We start from the raw sequence: 18,040 nt of genomic DNA on the forward strand, positions 1-18,040 counted from the left end.
GGCCAAACGCCGACCTGTCTCGACCTGTCATGACCTTTCTACTTCCCTTTTTTTTACTTCTCCTACCTCCATCTTTCCACGTCCTTCTACTACTTAAGCTATAATGCTGCAGAGATCCTTCCACCATACAGGACAGGCATGATATAAGGCCTCTATTTCAATATAATTTCATCAATTCATTCTTTTCAACAGATAAGCACACAGTGATATATTTTGTATCCGCTATACCACAAATCTTCAGCCAAAAGATAGAAGAAATATTCTCCTTTGATGTTTTCTTTGATTATTTATCATGAAACTGACAGAACTACTACTATTTGTCCATTTTTTTATTTTTTCTTTAGTTTGCTATAAAAAAATAAAAAAATCAAGCATCAGTCCAATTGTCCTTTCTATCCATCTGTAATAATGTACAATGGATTACATGTATTTCATTGTTTATTTTTGTTTTGAATATTTCCAATGCAAAAGACATGACTTTTCTGATGGGGAACAAGCATGTAAGAGAAAGTAATACATTGGCAGAGAGGAGTAAATCAAACTTAAAAGATAGAAAGAAGAAAAAAAAACTAAATGAGAACATCTCTGTGTTATGTCAAGTGTCAGGAAACAACATAGAAATAAAGCCAAAAAATACAACCACAGAAGAAGCGTGCTTTACTCATCTTCACATATCTCATTTCTAGGAACAGACTGTGCATGCTTCCTATCAAATTGTTTCATTTCTGTCCCTATCTTCAGAATTAGTTTTTTCCAGTCACACCATCTACTCTGCTTTACCGCTGTGTGATAGTGTGTGATACACTTTTGTGTCCAATGTTTGCAACTTCTTGACCCTTCTTTGTCTTTGTGTATTTTCTTAGTTAATTTCAATTCATTGCAGCCATCTTTTATTGTGTGTAGGCTTGTCCAAAAGCTAGATGGAAGATAAAGGTGGGTTTCCATTTCTGCAAGGTTGTCAGATTTGAAGAAGTATCCACAGGGCTTTTTTGCAACCAATATTCCAAGTGGGCTTGTGAAATTATTGTAATGACTATTCTTAAAGCAGTAACTGCACAAAAAGGCTGCAGGCAAAGAGCACGTTTTAAAGTCTATCCAACATCCTCAAAATCAGTTTCAGTAAACATCAGGTTTTCAGTTAACTACAATAGCTACTATATTAGCCAGATGAGTTGGTTTTACACCATCTCTATAAATTGACCCAAAAAGGTTGTTTAGGCAGGTGTGAGATTGTCACTGTATGGTATTAATGAAAATTATCATATTTTCACAAAACAAAGGTTTAAGACAAACATGTAATTTATAACATTATCCAATTCATATGGAGTGTAGTAAATTACATTCCATATGAAGTTAAAAGTATGTTGTGACAGCCAATTAATTGCAATTATTTTGTTTTGATTAAATAAATTAAGTAAAAAATAAATAAACAAATAAATTCTTTTAAAATCAAGTGATAGTTTTCAAGTCCTTAACTTGCAGAATATTATAATTGTTACTGATTACTTAAGTTATTTTAAAAAACCCAGCTGTCAGTTGCTAATGAGAGGGGCAACTTATAGCTTGGGAAATGTTGCTTTAAAACACCATTAATTTAAATAAGAGTGATTGGTGATTACTCTCCACAACACAATTGACAGTTTTTCTTGTCACTGGCACTATTTTCAAAAAGCTATTCTGCCATCGTATGGCTCACCCCTCTGAAAATAATTACTGTATTTAGTTTAGTTTAATAATTAGGTGAACTGAAGTCTTCTTTTGAGTATTGTGGTCTTATTAAAATTAAACTGAAATGGAAGAAAAAAATGTGTTTTTTTAAATTTTAACTTTCCTCGGGGGCCACAGAAACCCTTCCAAGGGCTGCAGAAGGCCCACTACCCTAATTTTAGATACCCCTTCTTTATGAAAAAGAATTTTGGCAGATTTAAAATTGTAGCATCTCAAAATATTGGTGTAACTTGGTATTATAAAATGATCAATGCCTAATGAAAACATGCTACAAAGCTTTCATAAAATATTTTCGAATGCATTTTACATTTCAAGAGAAAGTAGTACTACTTAAGCTTAAGCTGTAAAAGAAGAATCCTCCTTCCTTCTACAGTTACTGGAGAAAAGGTGAAATTATTTGTAATCTCTAATAAAAGAAAAAGGGGAACCATTTAAGTAAATATTACTGGAACAGTCAACATGTAAAAGAGGATCTTTAGTCAATAAAACCCAAAGTGCATTAAACTGTGTGGTCTTGCAGAACATTGTCATTATCTGTGAGTCACACTAAGCTCTTATGTCCAAAACAACCATAAATCCCTTCGCTCCTCACTGCTTGTAATAACTGATTATCAATTATGAATGTGTAAATGCTTTTTTCACAAAGCACATTGAGAGTGTCTTGAGGCTTTTTGTGGTAATGTACATAAATCCCATAAAAACAACTTTTATAGAATTAACATCATAGTAAAAAATTTGCATAATCATGGGATCAAAAAGGAAAAACATAAATAAAAACCCTCAATCACAAAGATGCAGTCGAGTTCTAAACTCATTAATGAACCAGACAATTTTTAAAGTATGTATTGTATTAACACAAAACACCACACTTATAAGCAACAAGTTGCTTTTGAATTTCTTTGGATTATTAGTTACAGTACTAATCTCATCTTTCTGACCTCTCTGCAGATCAGTCCAATCTTGCTCACTATTAATACTTTCAGATTTTGTCCAGTAATGATTCAGTGTGGACAGGAAAAAATAAAGTAAAAAAATAAAAATAATTAAAAAAACAGTTGTTGCCAGGAGTCATCAAAGCAACTATATCATTGTGACAATATTCAGCCAGGAGAATTACAATGAAACAAGCACAATTAGACTAGTTTTTATTAGAAAAAAAGGTTTTACATTCTCATAAAGTTTCAACGATTTAATATTGTAAATCTTAAAAGTGATATGCATAACACTGCTACTTCATAGCTAGTGGTTATTTTAAAAAGTAGCAGTTACAATTAATTCAATTACCTTTGCATGGATGTGCTTATTGGGCTGTATAAGTGACTTTCAGCATATTTTTGATAAACAAAACTCATAGAGTTAGTCCCTTCAACGTGCAAGCTGTAGCATCCTAGAAACACACCAGAAATATTGCTAATCTCACCTTTGAGTAATACAAAATAATCCTTCATGAGTATTTACAGGTATATGCATAACACTATTCTGTTTATATCAACCGCTTGTCTTTGCAAAACATTCCAAAATACAATTCCCAAGCTCCATTATGGCTTCAAAAATTGGCATTCTACATTACTTACATGTTGTTCAGAGTCATCTGAAAGTAAAACTCAAAGCTTTGATTGGAAAGGACACAAAAACTATACAGTGGATTGCCAATTTTGCACAATTCATCTTGATGAGAGTCTATGCCAAGAATTTGGGCCTTTTCACAGAACCTGCCTAATTTATTCATGCTTGGTAAGCAGGCACTTAGAGCATTTGTCCACTGATGCATGTCCTAGGGAAGGGGATCGCTCTCTATCTAAATGTGCACATCTAGGTTTGTATACAATCAAACATCCACACAGAACAAGAATGAGCTCAGGGAGACAGGCTCCCACTAACCCCTTAAACAAATGCAGCCAAATTTATACACACACCCACAAACACTTGGCTGCATTGGTTTGTGCAAAGGTGATTTATTACTACAAACTAAATACCCATCGACACTTCATGCTTTTAGCCATCCCATTGACCCTGGTGGTGATTATTGATTCCCTCCGGTCGCTTCTTCCTTCTTGAGCCATCGTTTTAATGCCACTACCCAACTACACCCATTCTCCCTCTCACTGCCTCATGGCCACCAGGGTCCTAGATGAATAGCCTTGTCTCCTCCACATCCATATCACAGCCCTAATTAAGATACTCACTGTTCAAAGTGAAACATCAAGTTCTAAGCAACAAAGTGGTGTCTGTTTGCAAGTTTTGAGTTGCAGGAAACCTCAAGTTCCAAAAAAAGTTAAATTCGTTTTTTCTCATTTTGGGAAGTTAAACTTCCATCTCAAGGATCTGTTCGACCAATCAGAGGAACATTAGATGTACATCACATTAGACAGCCAATGAAAACATATTTTACTTGTTCTCAACCAGATTCTTTTGTCTGAGAATAAACAAGCTGTCATTGTAGACATTACTTGTAATGACTGAGGGGTAAGGTACACACATATTACAAGTTTTTCTAACAAAGCCACCTCAAAGCTCATTTAAATAAAAGAAAACTTCTACAAATACAACATTTATATTTTTGAGATTTTTGGACAGCCCCAGTGGGGAAAAAAGGCTACACTTAAAGCTATGGCAAATGCATGTTTAGTTAATCTGGTGAAAGACATTTAGCGTAGATGGTGTTTACACCCCTCCCCAAGAACATTAGGGTAAATTCTGGCACTGGGTGTAACACACACAAAAAAATCAGTAATCTAAACAAGTTGGTGCCAGTAGCAGAAGATAGTTTATTTTACAGTTCAGGTAAAACCTCAATCACAGGAGGCAGCAAACACAGGGAAGCTTTAAGCTTCAGGGTCTCCAAGGCCAAAACAACAAACAAAACATCCCCCTTTTAATTATAAAATAATTTTAAAAAACACTTTCTAGAGGAGAGCTGAAAAAAAAGTACAAAACCTGAAGTCCCTATCTAACCACAAAACAGGAGAAAACAGTTAAACAAAATGGAAGAGAACCCCTACCAGCTTCCACTGTGAATAGAAACACTACTTTAGTTAGACACTTGATTCTCCACAATATGCTCACAGCAAAATCATTTACGTCCCCACAAACAGTCAGCTCACAGACAAGATCACTTGAGATCATGGCCCAGGGAAAAAGGGATCTGACATTTCTGGTATGAAGCTCTTTATGGGTGGCTGACGAGCTCCAACACATTACACCAGTGGCAGCCAGGTAGCACTGAAGTACAAAGAGAGGGCTCTCTCATGAAGAGAGCCCCTAGAGGTCAGTGGCCATAACAGATGGATAACCAAATCTGGAATGTTTGGGAGTCTACACTACAGTACTGTGCAAGTAAACATGTGTAGGTCTTGTATGAATAGAAATTAAATTTACATTCAATTTAAGCCCAGTCTGAACTTTTTCTCTGTTGTCTCTTTACATAGCTTCAGTTTGTTCTTCAAATTGTTTGATATCAAATTGTTGGAACACTGTGAGACTGCATGTTGAATTTGCCATGCAAATAAACTTACCAGGCTTAGCTAAGAAAATTAATGTGCTCAACTCTTTGTGTAATGGAGAGGTGTAGGGTAGCATAGCCCAAAGCAACCACAATGTAGACACACAGAAATCATACAAACAGAAACTGCTGTTTGAAATTAAATGATTTAAGTGTGTGGCTTCATTCAGGAGTGAAACATACATTAGACTTCTTGCTTTTACAGCAGTGTCACAGAAATTGCTTCCATTCATCTATTAAAACCGGTAATCAAAGTTTATAATTTTTATTCTAATTTATCTCACATAAATACTCTCCAGGGCAATGTAGTTGTGCTGAAAGTTGTAGAGGTCTGTGAAAACAAAAAAAGCATGAAGGTTAAGTAATGCCTTTTTTCCAGTCGTTATTAGAGGACGTTGCAGTCATTGCTCCATAATTGAAGCGTAATTGGTTGTGAAGCAATGTGGCTGCTGCTACTTCCAAACAGATATGAGGTAAACATGCTGTGGTGGTTCTGTGGTGAGGAGGTGACAGGTTGCTGTAATTGTGATAAATTTGCAGTACTTGGTCCTGGCTTTTTGCCACACTAATCAGAGATGAAAGGCACATTATGTTGAGAGGAAGTGAGTGGAACTTAAAATACGAACAAATATATTCCAGTTACAAGCTCTGTGCTTTACTACATTATTTCTACTGTTTGCCTTCTGTAAAATATTAATTAGTGAACCTCATCAAAGTTGAATGAAAGCTCTAGTGTCACAAATTAAATTAATTAGCTGCCTGACATGTCAAGAAACATGTAAAGCCTTTTTGTTAGTTATTTATGTTCTTTTTCTTTTCTCTTGTTTAGTGGGAAGAGGTGAGTGGCTATGATGATGCCATGAATCCCATCCGGACATACCAAGTCTGCAATGTACGAGAGCTCAACCAGAATAACTGGCTACGTAGTGACTTCATCCCACGCAAAGACGTACTACGTGTATACGTAGAGATGAAATTCACAGTTCGTGACTGTAACAGCATTCCCAACATACCAGGTTCCTGCAAAGAGACCTTCAACCTTTTCTACTATGAGTCTGACTCAGACTCAGCCACCGCCACCAGCCCTTTCTGGATGGAGAACCCTTATGTGAAAGTGGACACTATTGCCCCAGATGAGAGCTTCTCAATGCTTGAGTCTGGACGGGTAAACACAAAGGTCAGAAGTTTTGGGCCACTTTCCAAAGCTGGGTTCTACTTGGCCTTCCAGGACCTTGGTGCTTGCATGTCACTTATCTCAGTGAGGGTGTTTTACAAAAAGTGCTCCACCACAATTGCCAACTTTGCGGTTTTCCCAGAAACAGCAACGGGAGCTGAGGCAACCTCATTGGTTATTGCTCCAGGAACTTGTGTTCCCAACGCCCTAGAGGTTTCTGTGCCACTGAAGCTCTACTGCAACGGAGATGGAGAGTGGATGGTTCCTGTAGGAGCATGCACATGTGCAGCTGGTTTTGAACCAGCCATGAAGGATACCCAGTGTCAAGGTGAGTGTTTTCACTACAAATACCTCAGGTCAGTTGAGGGTTCTGTTACCCACTGCTTATGGTAGTGGATTAAAAACGTTTCTTTGTTTGATGTGTATTTGGAGGTTAAATATTCCTCATCAGGAAATCTGTGGTTTAAGCTCTACATACTGATCTGCCAGTGATTTTTTTCTTGCTTTTACCTTTTTTCAAAGACCGTAGTGGAGCTACAGAAAAGTAATTTGGCTTTAAGCAGGTCAAAATAAACTTCCTGGAAGCATTGCTTCTCAAGATAATTAATGTTCAAAAGACTGAGGCTGAATTGTAGTGGCTACAGATTAAATGATATCACTTATTTTCCAGTTGCCACATATTTGTCAGTGAGGTAACTGCCTCAATATTGGACACCTTAATACAGTGATTACTGGGCAGAATAAAAGACTTTACGGCATTGTCAGCTGGAGGCTTTCCACTTCTCTGACCTCGGTTTTGCTTTGCAGCTGGGTGCTGACAGAATGGTAATGCAGCTGATGCTGTCTGTTTGTAGAAGCTCGGATCCTGATGGTTTCTGGTCGAGCGGAAAACATGACACTTTCAAAAAGAGGTTGAGCTAGAGGTGAACTTTTAACAGCATGATCTTGTCTGAACCAGAGTGCAGGTGACAGCAGGAGAAGAATGAAGGATAAATGGAAACTGTTTGCGTGTGTTGGCTGTGAGGCGTAAAATTGGGCTCAGAGTGAGTAGGTCAAATGGAGAAAGCAGAAAAATACTGACGAAGAGGGACAGGGGCAGGCTGTGTTATTGATCACCTAAGCCTAATTGCATGATGTCTTTGCATGTTCGCTTTATGGGGGTTGGACTCCCTTGGTTTTAGAGGCTCATCCTTCCTCTCAGAAGAGACAGATGAGGCCAAGAAGATCATTTCTTCAGTACCCATGCTCATGATGAGGCATGGAAATCTTGAAGACCTTATGTTGACAGGTTCTGAAATTGCAGTCGGACCTGAGAAAGTATCTGTGCAAGAAAATGAGAGCAGAAAAAATCCAAAACATAGCATTGTTGTTTACACATGACAGCTCAAGGTTAAACTCCAGTGACTGGCCCTGATGTAGCATTTCACCTTTTCTAAAGTGTGCTTTATTTTTCCTCCTTTACCATTTTGTGACTTCGCACTCATTTGTTGACATATTTTTACAGTGCATTCACCCTTTTGGCTTTTCTGTCCTTGTTCCAACAGGCGGTGAATCCTTTTCCCTGTGAAAGTACTTACTTCAACCATTCCCTCCTAATCTGAAGGCCGCTGCTCTCATTAATAAGCCACCAGAGATACAGTTGGGATGTCAGCATTAATATTAATCGATGAGCCTTTTTTGTGGCAAATTTTTCACTCCCCAATATTCTTTACTTTCTTCATGCCTCACACTTTCCAATTTCAGCATATATTCTAATCAGTTCCTTAAGCTCTATGTTCTGCATGAGAGGATAAGACACAGGGGAGTGCAGAAAGGATATGGTGGTATGGGGGGGTAAAGGATTAGCATTTTTATGCCTCCATCCCCCTCCTTTTTCTCTACTACTTGTCTGTCTTTCTGCTTCCCTTTTTAATGGATCCTCTAAGGGAAAAATGGATGAAAGGAAGAGGATGACCCCTTAGTGATTGATCAGCACTTTTAACCTTTTTCATGAAAATGAAAAATAGCCTGTTTTAATGGAAATTCACTCAATACATCTGGTCAAACCCAATGTGTTCAAGAACTACGGTAATATTTCATCCACTGTTAGGACATTTCTTGTGGTTTGCTGTTTTGCTAGGTGAACCTAGATGAACTTACAGAGGTCATGATATCAATCGAAGAGGTTGTTCTACAATCCGGTGTAACTGGTGGGCATTTCTTATCTGTTTATCGAGCAGCACTTCCTGGTAGCCACAGTGTGGATGACTCTGATTAATGCTGGAAGAACAAATACACTTAGTGATAGTGTACACAGTGCAGCCAACTGGCAGTTTCTAGCCAATATTGAAGCTTTTAAACAAAAGAGCAACAGGCACATTCTGCTACCCTTGCTAGTCTTGGGTTGATGTGATGCCCAGGCTTTTGTTTTTCCAGCAGGAGACATAAATTCACCACACAGAAGCTAAATGCTAATCATCATCCAGAAGGACAAACTTAGCAGTGTGTCCTTGACATTGATGAGCCACCGCACCAGTGGATCAGCTAATCAACAGGCCCTAGTAAAACTCTGCCTGCCTTACCTGCTTCTGTCTTCTTTTATTAAGCACGGTGGCAAGCTCATTCATCTTTTATGAAGACAGTTTATGAAAGATATGAAGCACACCGAAGGATTCTGGATTACAGTGCCGCTGTTATGGTTACACTCCACATCTGTTACTCATCAGCAGTGTTATAAACTTCCAAACAGCCACTATAAATGAAGATAGGATTTTTCCAAAGGATAACAATGTTTTCAGATTAATGAGACATCAGTTTATCAACAATTAGTTTAGGTAGAATTCTGTGAAAGGTTGATTCCCAAAAATAAAAAAAGGCATTATGCTTGTTCTGAGAAAATTGTGTTATTAGTACATGACAGTGACACTTTGCACAAGGTGGAGTTATAAACATTGTGTAGTTTGATTTTATTTCCAAGCAGCACAAACATTTAACTGGTAAGGTAATGCCCATGTACACTGAGTAGATCTAAAATTATGACATACTGCCTGATACATACTGTGTGTTAATTCCCCTTTACTTTTGACTTCAGGTAAAAGTAGCCCGTAGTCATAATGGAATTTTTTTTTTTTCTTAAATTATGACAATACAGAGGATCCTCTAAATATGTCATAGTGTCACAGAATTAGGCAACATTAGCTGTAATAATTACTTCACAGTTTATAGAAACTTCTCATAACCCCACAACTAACTCAAGAACAAAAACAAAGCTAGAATTAAAATGAATGAATCTGTGAATATAAAATATACGAGTTGTACACTATAGTAGAGACAGCAACATCTAACGTCATTTAAACATTTAAATTTAAAATAAAGATCCCAGTGTATGGTTAATGCTGTCTTAATTGTTAATTGTCTTGACAATTATCTTGCTCACCAATTTAGTTATGGAGGCTAAGAGGTTCTAACTCAGATGTAAACCCAAAAATGATCAAATTGTCTTTCAATCAGATGCAATGTGCTAAGCTTGCAAAAGTGAAATTACATGGTAACATTACCAGCATTTTCCTTATTCAATTGAAAGATTTCCTCTAAGTATAACGTGTGGACAGCAAGTCTCTGGGCATCCAGGTTGGCAGTCAGCAGCCCAATCAATTTGATATCAAATTTAGTTTCCGTTTAACTAAACAAACAGTTTGATTAGTAACTTTAAATATCTGATGTTACTCATGTAGTCATGTATTAAGAAAATCTGCTGAAGTTTTTCAGTATAATTATGGGTTATAATTACCCAAACAGATTTTCTTCTGTTTTTGAGTTTGTTTTTGCTGATTTGAATACGCATTTCAAACACATTTTAGGAATATTTAAATTACTAATTATTGCAGGTTTTGGTTAAATTACTTGTTTAATACTCTAAAATAAAAGTTTAAATCTTCAACTTGGCTCAGAGCTTTCATGTGTTTACTTGGAACTTGACTTGTGACTTAGGTGGAAAGACGTGAGGCTTACTTGAGACTTGCAAAGCAACAACTTTGTTCCAACTCTGTCATACGCTTAGCCACTTGCTGTGCAATATATCCCAGATGCCATACATTTTTACAGTAAACAGTTTCTCCTGTAAGGGCAACTGAATTAAGTACTGTTCATTGTTATTTACACTTTTCGTCTTATCTCATTTTTTTTCATCCGTTACTTTCAGCTTGCGGCCCTGGCTCCTTCAAGTCCAAACAAGGGGATGGCCCCTGTTTTCCCTGCCCAGCCAATAGTCGAGCCACCTCTGGAGCAGCCAGCATTTGTTCCTGTCGAAATGGTTATTATCGCTCTGACACAGATACTCCAGACTCCCCGTGCACCAGTAAGTGAAGCCTTTTTTCAAGTGTTCCAGATACTGAGGGAGGTTCTGATCATAAGACATATTTTTGGGGGGCAGGGATATAGTAAATGTTCACCCACTGTTTGAATTGTGTTTTCAGTAGCTGATAAAACCTCTGAAGAAAACATTCCCATCAGGTTCCTCAAATGTCAAACAAGACTGCTTACTTTCGCAACATTGCCAGACCTTTATCGTCTTAGCTCTCCCTCTTCCATGTCTTTGTAATCTCTATGAATGAGTGTTATCATTGTCCCTCGACCTGCAGAAAGTGGTGCATTTTTTCCTATAGCTGTATCTTCATTAAACACAAACATGCAAATGTGGGAGAAATTCAAACAGTGGAGAGTGAAAATGTATTTTTTCTTTGGCCGCTGAGGGGTGGGGGTCTGATTCTCCCACAGTGCAGTGTGAGATAACGCTCTGTTAATTGGATAAGAATTGCCAAGACTCTGCCAATAGTTTGTCTTGCCCCTTCCCTGCAGCACTTTACACACACGCTCAGACACAGTGGAAATAAGCATGCAATTTAGATTTTAACTTGTGTTCTTTTTTCTGAAGAACTGCTGGAACAGTCTCTTGCAAGTTGAAAAGAAAAAAAGAAATCCTCTAGTTAATTCATGAAAATGTACTAATAGCATAGCACCAGGGAAATTATTGGGTCATGAATTGTGCTGAAAGCAGCTGGCAGTAATGAACATGTGTGTGCGTGTGTATGTATGTGTAATGATGTGTATTCTGTGTACCACAGTATAACTGTCTATTGTCAAGATTTCTCTGTACTGTTACCAAGACAATTTTTTATACCTATTGTGCATGGAGATTAAATTCGATCTCATTCTCAAGCAATTTTCCTCATCTCATCCACGCCTTTACCTCGCTTTCACAGCTGTTCCATCGGCCCCACGCAGTGTCATCTCGAGCGTTAACGAAACCTTGCTGCTGCTAGAATGGAGCGAACCTCGGGATATGGGTGGCCGCGAGGACGTCTTCTATAGCGTCATCTGCAAAAAGTGCCTCCCTGAGCGAGGAATGTGTTCACGATGTGATGACAATGTAGACATTTCTCCACGCCACCTGGGCCTGACGCAACGCCGTGTGACAGTTCGCAACCTCCAAGCCCACACGCAGTACAGCTTTGAGATCCAGGCGCTCAACGGTGTGTCCAACAAGAGCCCCTATACGCCTCAGTTTGCTGCAGTGAACATCACTACAAATCAGGCTGGTGGGTACATATATCCAACCTTGCTCTTACCTGGCAGAAATCAATTTTGATCTTGCAGGCAGTCAGAACTCTCAGCGTCTGGAAAATAATTCTTGTATTCATGTGGGAGTATGTTACATATTTGCTAAATAAAAAGGACAAGGTTGAGAAGGAAGGCGTTGTTGAATGAGCATTGAAAGAGACCCTTTTCACACACCCACAGCATGCCGTCTTCTAAAATGGCTTCAAATAGAAGCAGCTCAGCAGTGTATTAAACCTTTAGTGTTTTAACTGCCCACTGATTTCAACCCACTGCTTCTTCATCTTACAGCAACAACAGTAAATAGGCCACCATAGTAATTTTGGCTGAGATTCAGCAATTTTGTATAAACGATTTGGAAGCAAGTATCAGCTTGCAGCACGTCCTTTTTTATTAGCTATTAGTTATTAAGAATAAACTTTTTTTTTTTCTTTCAAAATTTTTTCGAGGTTTATTGTACCTTAAATGACCTCAATAAAATTCAGAGATCTTGAGTTTACTCAGTACCTTTGCTTTTAAGAGCAGTGTCTTTGTGGAGACTCTCCCAGGACTCTTACGTTGTGTTTAGCCCCTATGTTAAATTTGCTCTGGGTAGGCTCAGACAACAGCACAGATTATGCTTTGCTTCAGCCCCTTTCTCTTCGATCCATGGCCATGTCCTCCTCACCTCTAACCTTGTGAGCATGCCCCTAAAAGATGCTTTTGGAATGCTTTTGTGAGTGTAGGACCCAAAGGTCTCACAGACCCCCATGTGAGAGACCTCATTGTTTTATATGAAGGTCTGGCAGTAGGATGACAGAGTGGACTGTCCTTGCATAGTGCATAAAGTGCAGAGCAGTAGAACAAGGCAAGAGAGCATCAACTTTGATAAGATTATCCATTTGTGATGTCCCACGACTATTCCGGCATGTGGATTCCCCTTTTAAGAACCAAAATAAATACCAAGGGTGGCGATAAGCCTCAGAGGCTACCTCCATGGTTACTGCAACATGCTTCCCCAGTGGAGGGCCTCTAATCCTTCCACCAAAGTAGCCAGGGGCCCTCCCTAGGAAGTATTGTCTTCTGTTATTGAAAGAGAGACATAAAGAGAAGAAATAAATTGGGTTGGGTAGAGAGGAAGGGACTTAGGCAACGTTAGTGTTTTTGGGGACAGAAGATAGTGAGAGAAACAGAAGACTCTCTTGGTCAAAACACAAGGGTGGACTGAAAATATAGAGGGCGGGGAAGGCAAACTGGATGGATCTAAGGAAGTGAGAATGATTGTGTGCTCTAAGAAAAAAGGCCTGAAGTTACTTGTCAAGGAAAGGTTCCACTAGAGATTGATAGTGGAAGCTAAGAGACAAATGTAGTAACAGGCAAGTGAGTCAGAGCTACAGAACAAGACTGAACTTAGAAAGTCTGAGAAGTCAGACAGTGCTTGGATGTTGATAGATAGATCCAGAAAAGGTATGAAAAACTCAAGTGGGAGGAGTGGCACATTGTTTTGTGCTTTCTGGAGAGGTGTTTAAAAACTAGTACCAGTGTACGTATTTATTGAATTTTATAAAGTGGTTTATGGAGTTTTCTTCAAATATTACAAACTATATGCCCATCAAACCATGCTTGTGTTTGTAATTAGGAAATATTTATATATGTACAGAATTTGGTTTGGCTTTTCTAATCTGGCCTTGCCTAATTTATAAAAGGAAATTATTATATGTTTGAGAAACATATGCACATTTCTACTGTTTGATTCTTTTGGCATCAGTCAAGCACTGTGAGACATAAAATCTTAGCATCTGGGATGGGTTCTGTATGCAAACTAGTGTCAGCAGTATTTCACAACCCTCACAACATTAGATGCATTTGGACTACATGGAAAGACAGAAAAAGGCTTGGAATTTTGAAAGAATGAACAAAAAGATTATCATTAAACCAGGTTTTCCTGTACTGTTTCCCCCAATGTAGCCCCTTCTGCGGTTCCCACAGTCCATTTAATGGCAGCCACAGCAAGCACAATGAGTCTCTCCTGGCTTCCTCCAGAAAAACCAAATGGAATCATTCTGGATTATGAGATCAAGTACCACGAGAAGGTAAGCAATAGTGTCAGTGAATCTCCAATAATTTTATTAGTTATGGAGATATTTTGTCAAAAATCAATCAGTAGCTGGAGACATACTTTGGTGTTAAACACAGAAACATTTAGTTCTTAGTCAGACCATATCATGTATGAAAAAAAAAAAAAAAATCTTACAAGGTTTGATTTGCTAAAAGACTAGCGACCTCCTCATATCACAGAGCATTTTATTGCACTGTAATACTGTGCCAAATTACTGCCTGGTATTAGTCCCTAGTTCTTTTCTACTTCCCCACCTGCCAGATTAAAATTATTTAACAACAGGAGGACAATAAAGAAATAGGTTTAATGTTGTATATAATTTTCTTCACTCGTCTTTGTTTATACAGGATCAAGGTGAAGCCATTGCCCACACCATGACTGCTCAAAGGAGCAACGCCCGCATTGAGGGTCTTAAGGCTGGTACACCATATGTGGTTCAAGTCCGGGCCAGAACAGTGGCTGGTTATGGCCGTTATAGTAGCCCAGCGGACTTCAGCACCAATCTGCAAAGTATGTAACATACCAACTTCTTTTTTTTTTGGTTTGTTGTTAGTCTCAGAATTCTTTCTGTTCAACCCAAGAGGGCTAACAGTGTTCCAATTTACACCTTTAGCTGACCCACCAAAGTCGTGGCAGGAACAGCTGCCACTCATCGTTGGATCCATCACAGCAGCCTTGGTCTTCATCATTGCAGTTGTGGTCATTGGCATTGTCTGTCTTAGGTAAGTTACTTTAAAGAGTAACTTGAATAGGAGACAACAAACAAATAATGGAGTAAAACTCTTCTTCAAATATTAAATAACAGTTGTGCATTTTTTTCAACTGTAAGAAAAGAAAAAGAGCTTCAAATGTCAACTTTGTTCGCATGCCCTCCAAACAACCGCAGAGCAGTCTCAGTGGATTGCTGGGCCACCTGTGAGGCTACTGAATGCCAGATTAGCCCTCTGTATCTCTGAATAGTAAACAGCTTTGTCCAAAATGCTGCAGTGCCTATTGGATGCTGCTTGTGATAGCAGCTGTTGAGCTTGATAGGCCTGCACTCGTAGCACAGCACTCAAAATCAACTGTGCAAATACCCAACCACAAGGAACCCAGATGCTCCCAACTGACTAGGAAGATGCGAATGGCTAGTCACACCTTTCAAAACGTCTGATTCTGCATCAGCTGGGTCTAACTGCACTCATTTATCCACACACCACTCCTTTGTCAAGTAGCAAATGCAATGCGTGAGTGAATGCGTACGTGTGAACGACTGGCACCCATATCTGACTGGCGCCCACTGAGCTCCCTCTGCAAGCCAGTTCAGGCAGAGGCTGACAAGCGTGGGCATCGGTCATGCTAGACTGAATAATAATCTCCCTGATCCCCCCCCTCCCTTCCTCTTTCATTCTGCCTTCGCTCTCTTCTATTTTAACACCACCACATTGTGTCTCTCTCAGGGTCTTGGCTTAGCCACAGCTCTGACTGCCCCTGAAGAAGAAAAAGGAGAAAATAGTAATAATACGGAACACGTAGCTCTTGTATATAACAGAACAAAATTAGAAATTGAAATGAGATGCAAATCACCATTGGGTATTTTTTCCCCCCCTATTACTGGTTAGACAACAAAGGGAGCACATTAACATGTAATTTCAACAACTCACTCCCCTATCTGTAGTTCCCACCCCTTTTGCAATGCAAACAGGTTCTATGCAGAAAGGTGAGGTTAGACAAACTGGAAAATACATATGTGGAAAAAATACCAGACTAATAAAAACATGCAAAGAAAGAATAACTCCTAGAGGGCAAGTACCCATGTAGAGACAAGTTGAATCAAATTAAAATGGGAGGAAAAGTGGGATATCTGTAGGGTGAGTAAAGCAAACAGCTGAGCTTGCTGTTTGGCGTTTTTTTTTTTTTTGGTGTTAGCTGCTCATTTTGGTGTAACTCAGAGATAATAGCTTTTACTTCCTTCTTTATTGTATGATATCCTTTTGTTCAGACTTACATTGGAGTGTCCAAACATGAATCATTTTCCTACTTCACTGATACATTTTTTATCAGTGAATCCCTTACCTCAGACACAGAATCTGAACATTTTTACCAAAGCATGCAATAGCATGACAACATCTCATATCAAGATCAGAAATTAGTCAGGTTCTGTTATCTCTTGTTGCCTTTGTTTGTTCCCATTACTTGAATTCCAGTCAGTGCATGTGACTTAGTTTGTGTTTTTATCTTTCTCTGCAGAAAACAAAGAAATGGCTCAGAATCAGAGTATACAGAGAAACTTCAGCAGTACAGTAAGTATCTTTGCTAAGATTCACTTTCTTTTTGTACACCTTGGTGTTGACTGTTTCCGTAACTTGCAAACGCATCCCATGACATTAGTTGTTTCACACGGTCATAAAGTAAACTGGCTTACTTTGATATTTGTTGATCAAACTTTATTTGGCAGCATAGATTCACTTTCCTGTTCTTGCTACTGAATCCCCAATAGTAACGCCGGGAATGAAGGTCTACATTGACCCCTTCACCTATGAGGATCCCAATGAAGCAGTGCGAGAGTTTGCCAAGGAGATTGACGTGTCCTGCGTGAAGATCGAGGAGGTCATTGGCGCAGGTAACCCACCAAAGCTCCTGAGCTACAGGGGGAAGACTGCTAGTCACCTCCAGGCCATACCGTTAGAGGACTTCACACCAAGCGGTACTTTCACTCAACTCATCGTTAGTCCTCTTCTTCCTCCCACCCCTGCCACACTTGTCACCTTTTAGGATCCCTTTCCCAGTCTTAGAATTATCTCCAGCACCCAAACCCCTTATTATGAATTAATTATTAATTATATCTGACTTAAGTTACTGTGACTCACAGTTCTTGCACTTTTACATGCCATGCAAATATACAGACATCTGAAATCCTTTTGTAAAATGGATAACCATTCTACTCTTTTCCTGATATTGAACCAATCCTGGAAGAAGAGCAATGATGAGAAAAAAAAAAAAAGAGTATTTTTGAAACTACTGGAACAAGATTTTGGATAATGTCGAGACATGTCAAGCCTCATGCAGACATGATTTATTACTGAGGAGAAGAATTTTACCTGATACAAACACTAGTTGCATAAGTTGAAGGTGGATTATTTGAATTTGAACTATTTGATACATTAGCATAAAATACACGTAAGAGAATTTTCTGAGTCTTATTAAAATAATTTCCTTTTCCATAAGAGGATAAAACAAAGGATTTATTTACAATATAATGCATTGTCTCTTATCCAGGATTGTTTTTATCATTTTCCACTTCTTATGATTTTGAGAACTTCTTTATTAAAGAAATGAAGTTCTACTAAATGACTGTATTTGACCCTAGTATTTACCACTTCCTCCTTTTCCGTCATGTGGTTGTCTTTCCTTTCATTTAAAAGACCCCACTCCCTACATGATGTTGTAGACAGTGAATTAATTTATGAACTTGACATTTAAAAGTAATATCTCTGCTTAAAAGCTGCAGGACTATGCTGTGTGAGGTTTATTTTTTTTAATATATGTATCTGAGCAAATATGGAGGACGTTGTGATGGCAGAGATGGGAATCCCCTACTACTGCTTCTACTACTACCAATACTACTGCTGCTACTACTACTACTACTACGACAGTTCTTCTACTACTGAGGCTTCTACTTGAAATCCATCGCTTTCCAGCATTCGCCTCTAAAGTGACAAACCCTCATTCCCTGTCTTCCCTGTCCCCTTCCTCTCCTTTATTCATCCCTTAATCCACCCCTCCATCCATCCATCCCATTGCTGTCACTTCCTTGATTTCCTCCACTGTGTCATTTTTGCACTCATTGACACATTACTCTCATTTAATATTTCTTGCACACGCTTGGTGTAGAATCTAAACATAAATCGTCCACAACCGCAAAACCCCCAAAACTTTTGTCTCCACCCATGTCTTTGTCCGG

General features: G+C 38.7%; 1 protein-coding gene across 9 annotated transcripts in view; it reads left to right on the plus strand.

Annotated features, from left to right (window-relative positions):
- LOC122838246 (ephrin type-B receptor 3-like) overlaps positions 1-18,040 on the plus strand; it is a 68,139-nt gene that overhangs the window by 34,807 nt on the left and 15,292 nt on the right. For 3 of the 9 annotated variants that reach the window (XM_044128733.1, XM_044128741.1, XM_044128736.1), the window contains exons 3-10: positions 6,060-6,732; positions 10,585-10,740; positions 11,645-11,980; positions 13,947-14,071; positions 14,445-14,607; positions 14,711-14,819; positions 16,327-16,379; positions 16,565-16,783. In XM_044128733.1, the coding sequence (XP_043984668.1) occupies positions 6,060-6,732; positions 10,585-10,740; positions 11,645-11,980; positions 13,947-14,071; positions 14,445-14,607; positions 14,711-14,819; positions 16,327-16,379; positions 16,565-16,783 (1,834 nt within the window). The remainder of the gene's footprint in view (positions 1-6,059; positions 6,733-10,584; positions 10,741-11,644; positions 11,981-13,946; positions 14,072-14,444; positions 14,608-14,710; positions 14,820-16,326; positions 16,380-16,564; positions 16,784-18,040) is intronic. The other 6 variants (XM_044128738.1, XM_044128740.1, XM_044128742.1 and 3 more) reach the window with 3 other exon arrangements.

The sequence above is a fragment of the Gambusia affinis genome, linkage group LG10 (assembly GCF_019740435.1).
Source record: "Gambusia affinis linkage group LG10, SWU_Gaff_1.0, whole genome shotgun sequence".
NCBI lineage: Eukaryota > Metazoa > Chordata > Actinopteri > Cyprinodontiformes > Poeciliidae > Gambusia > Gambusia affinis.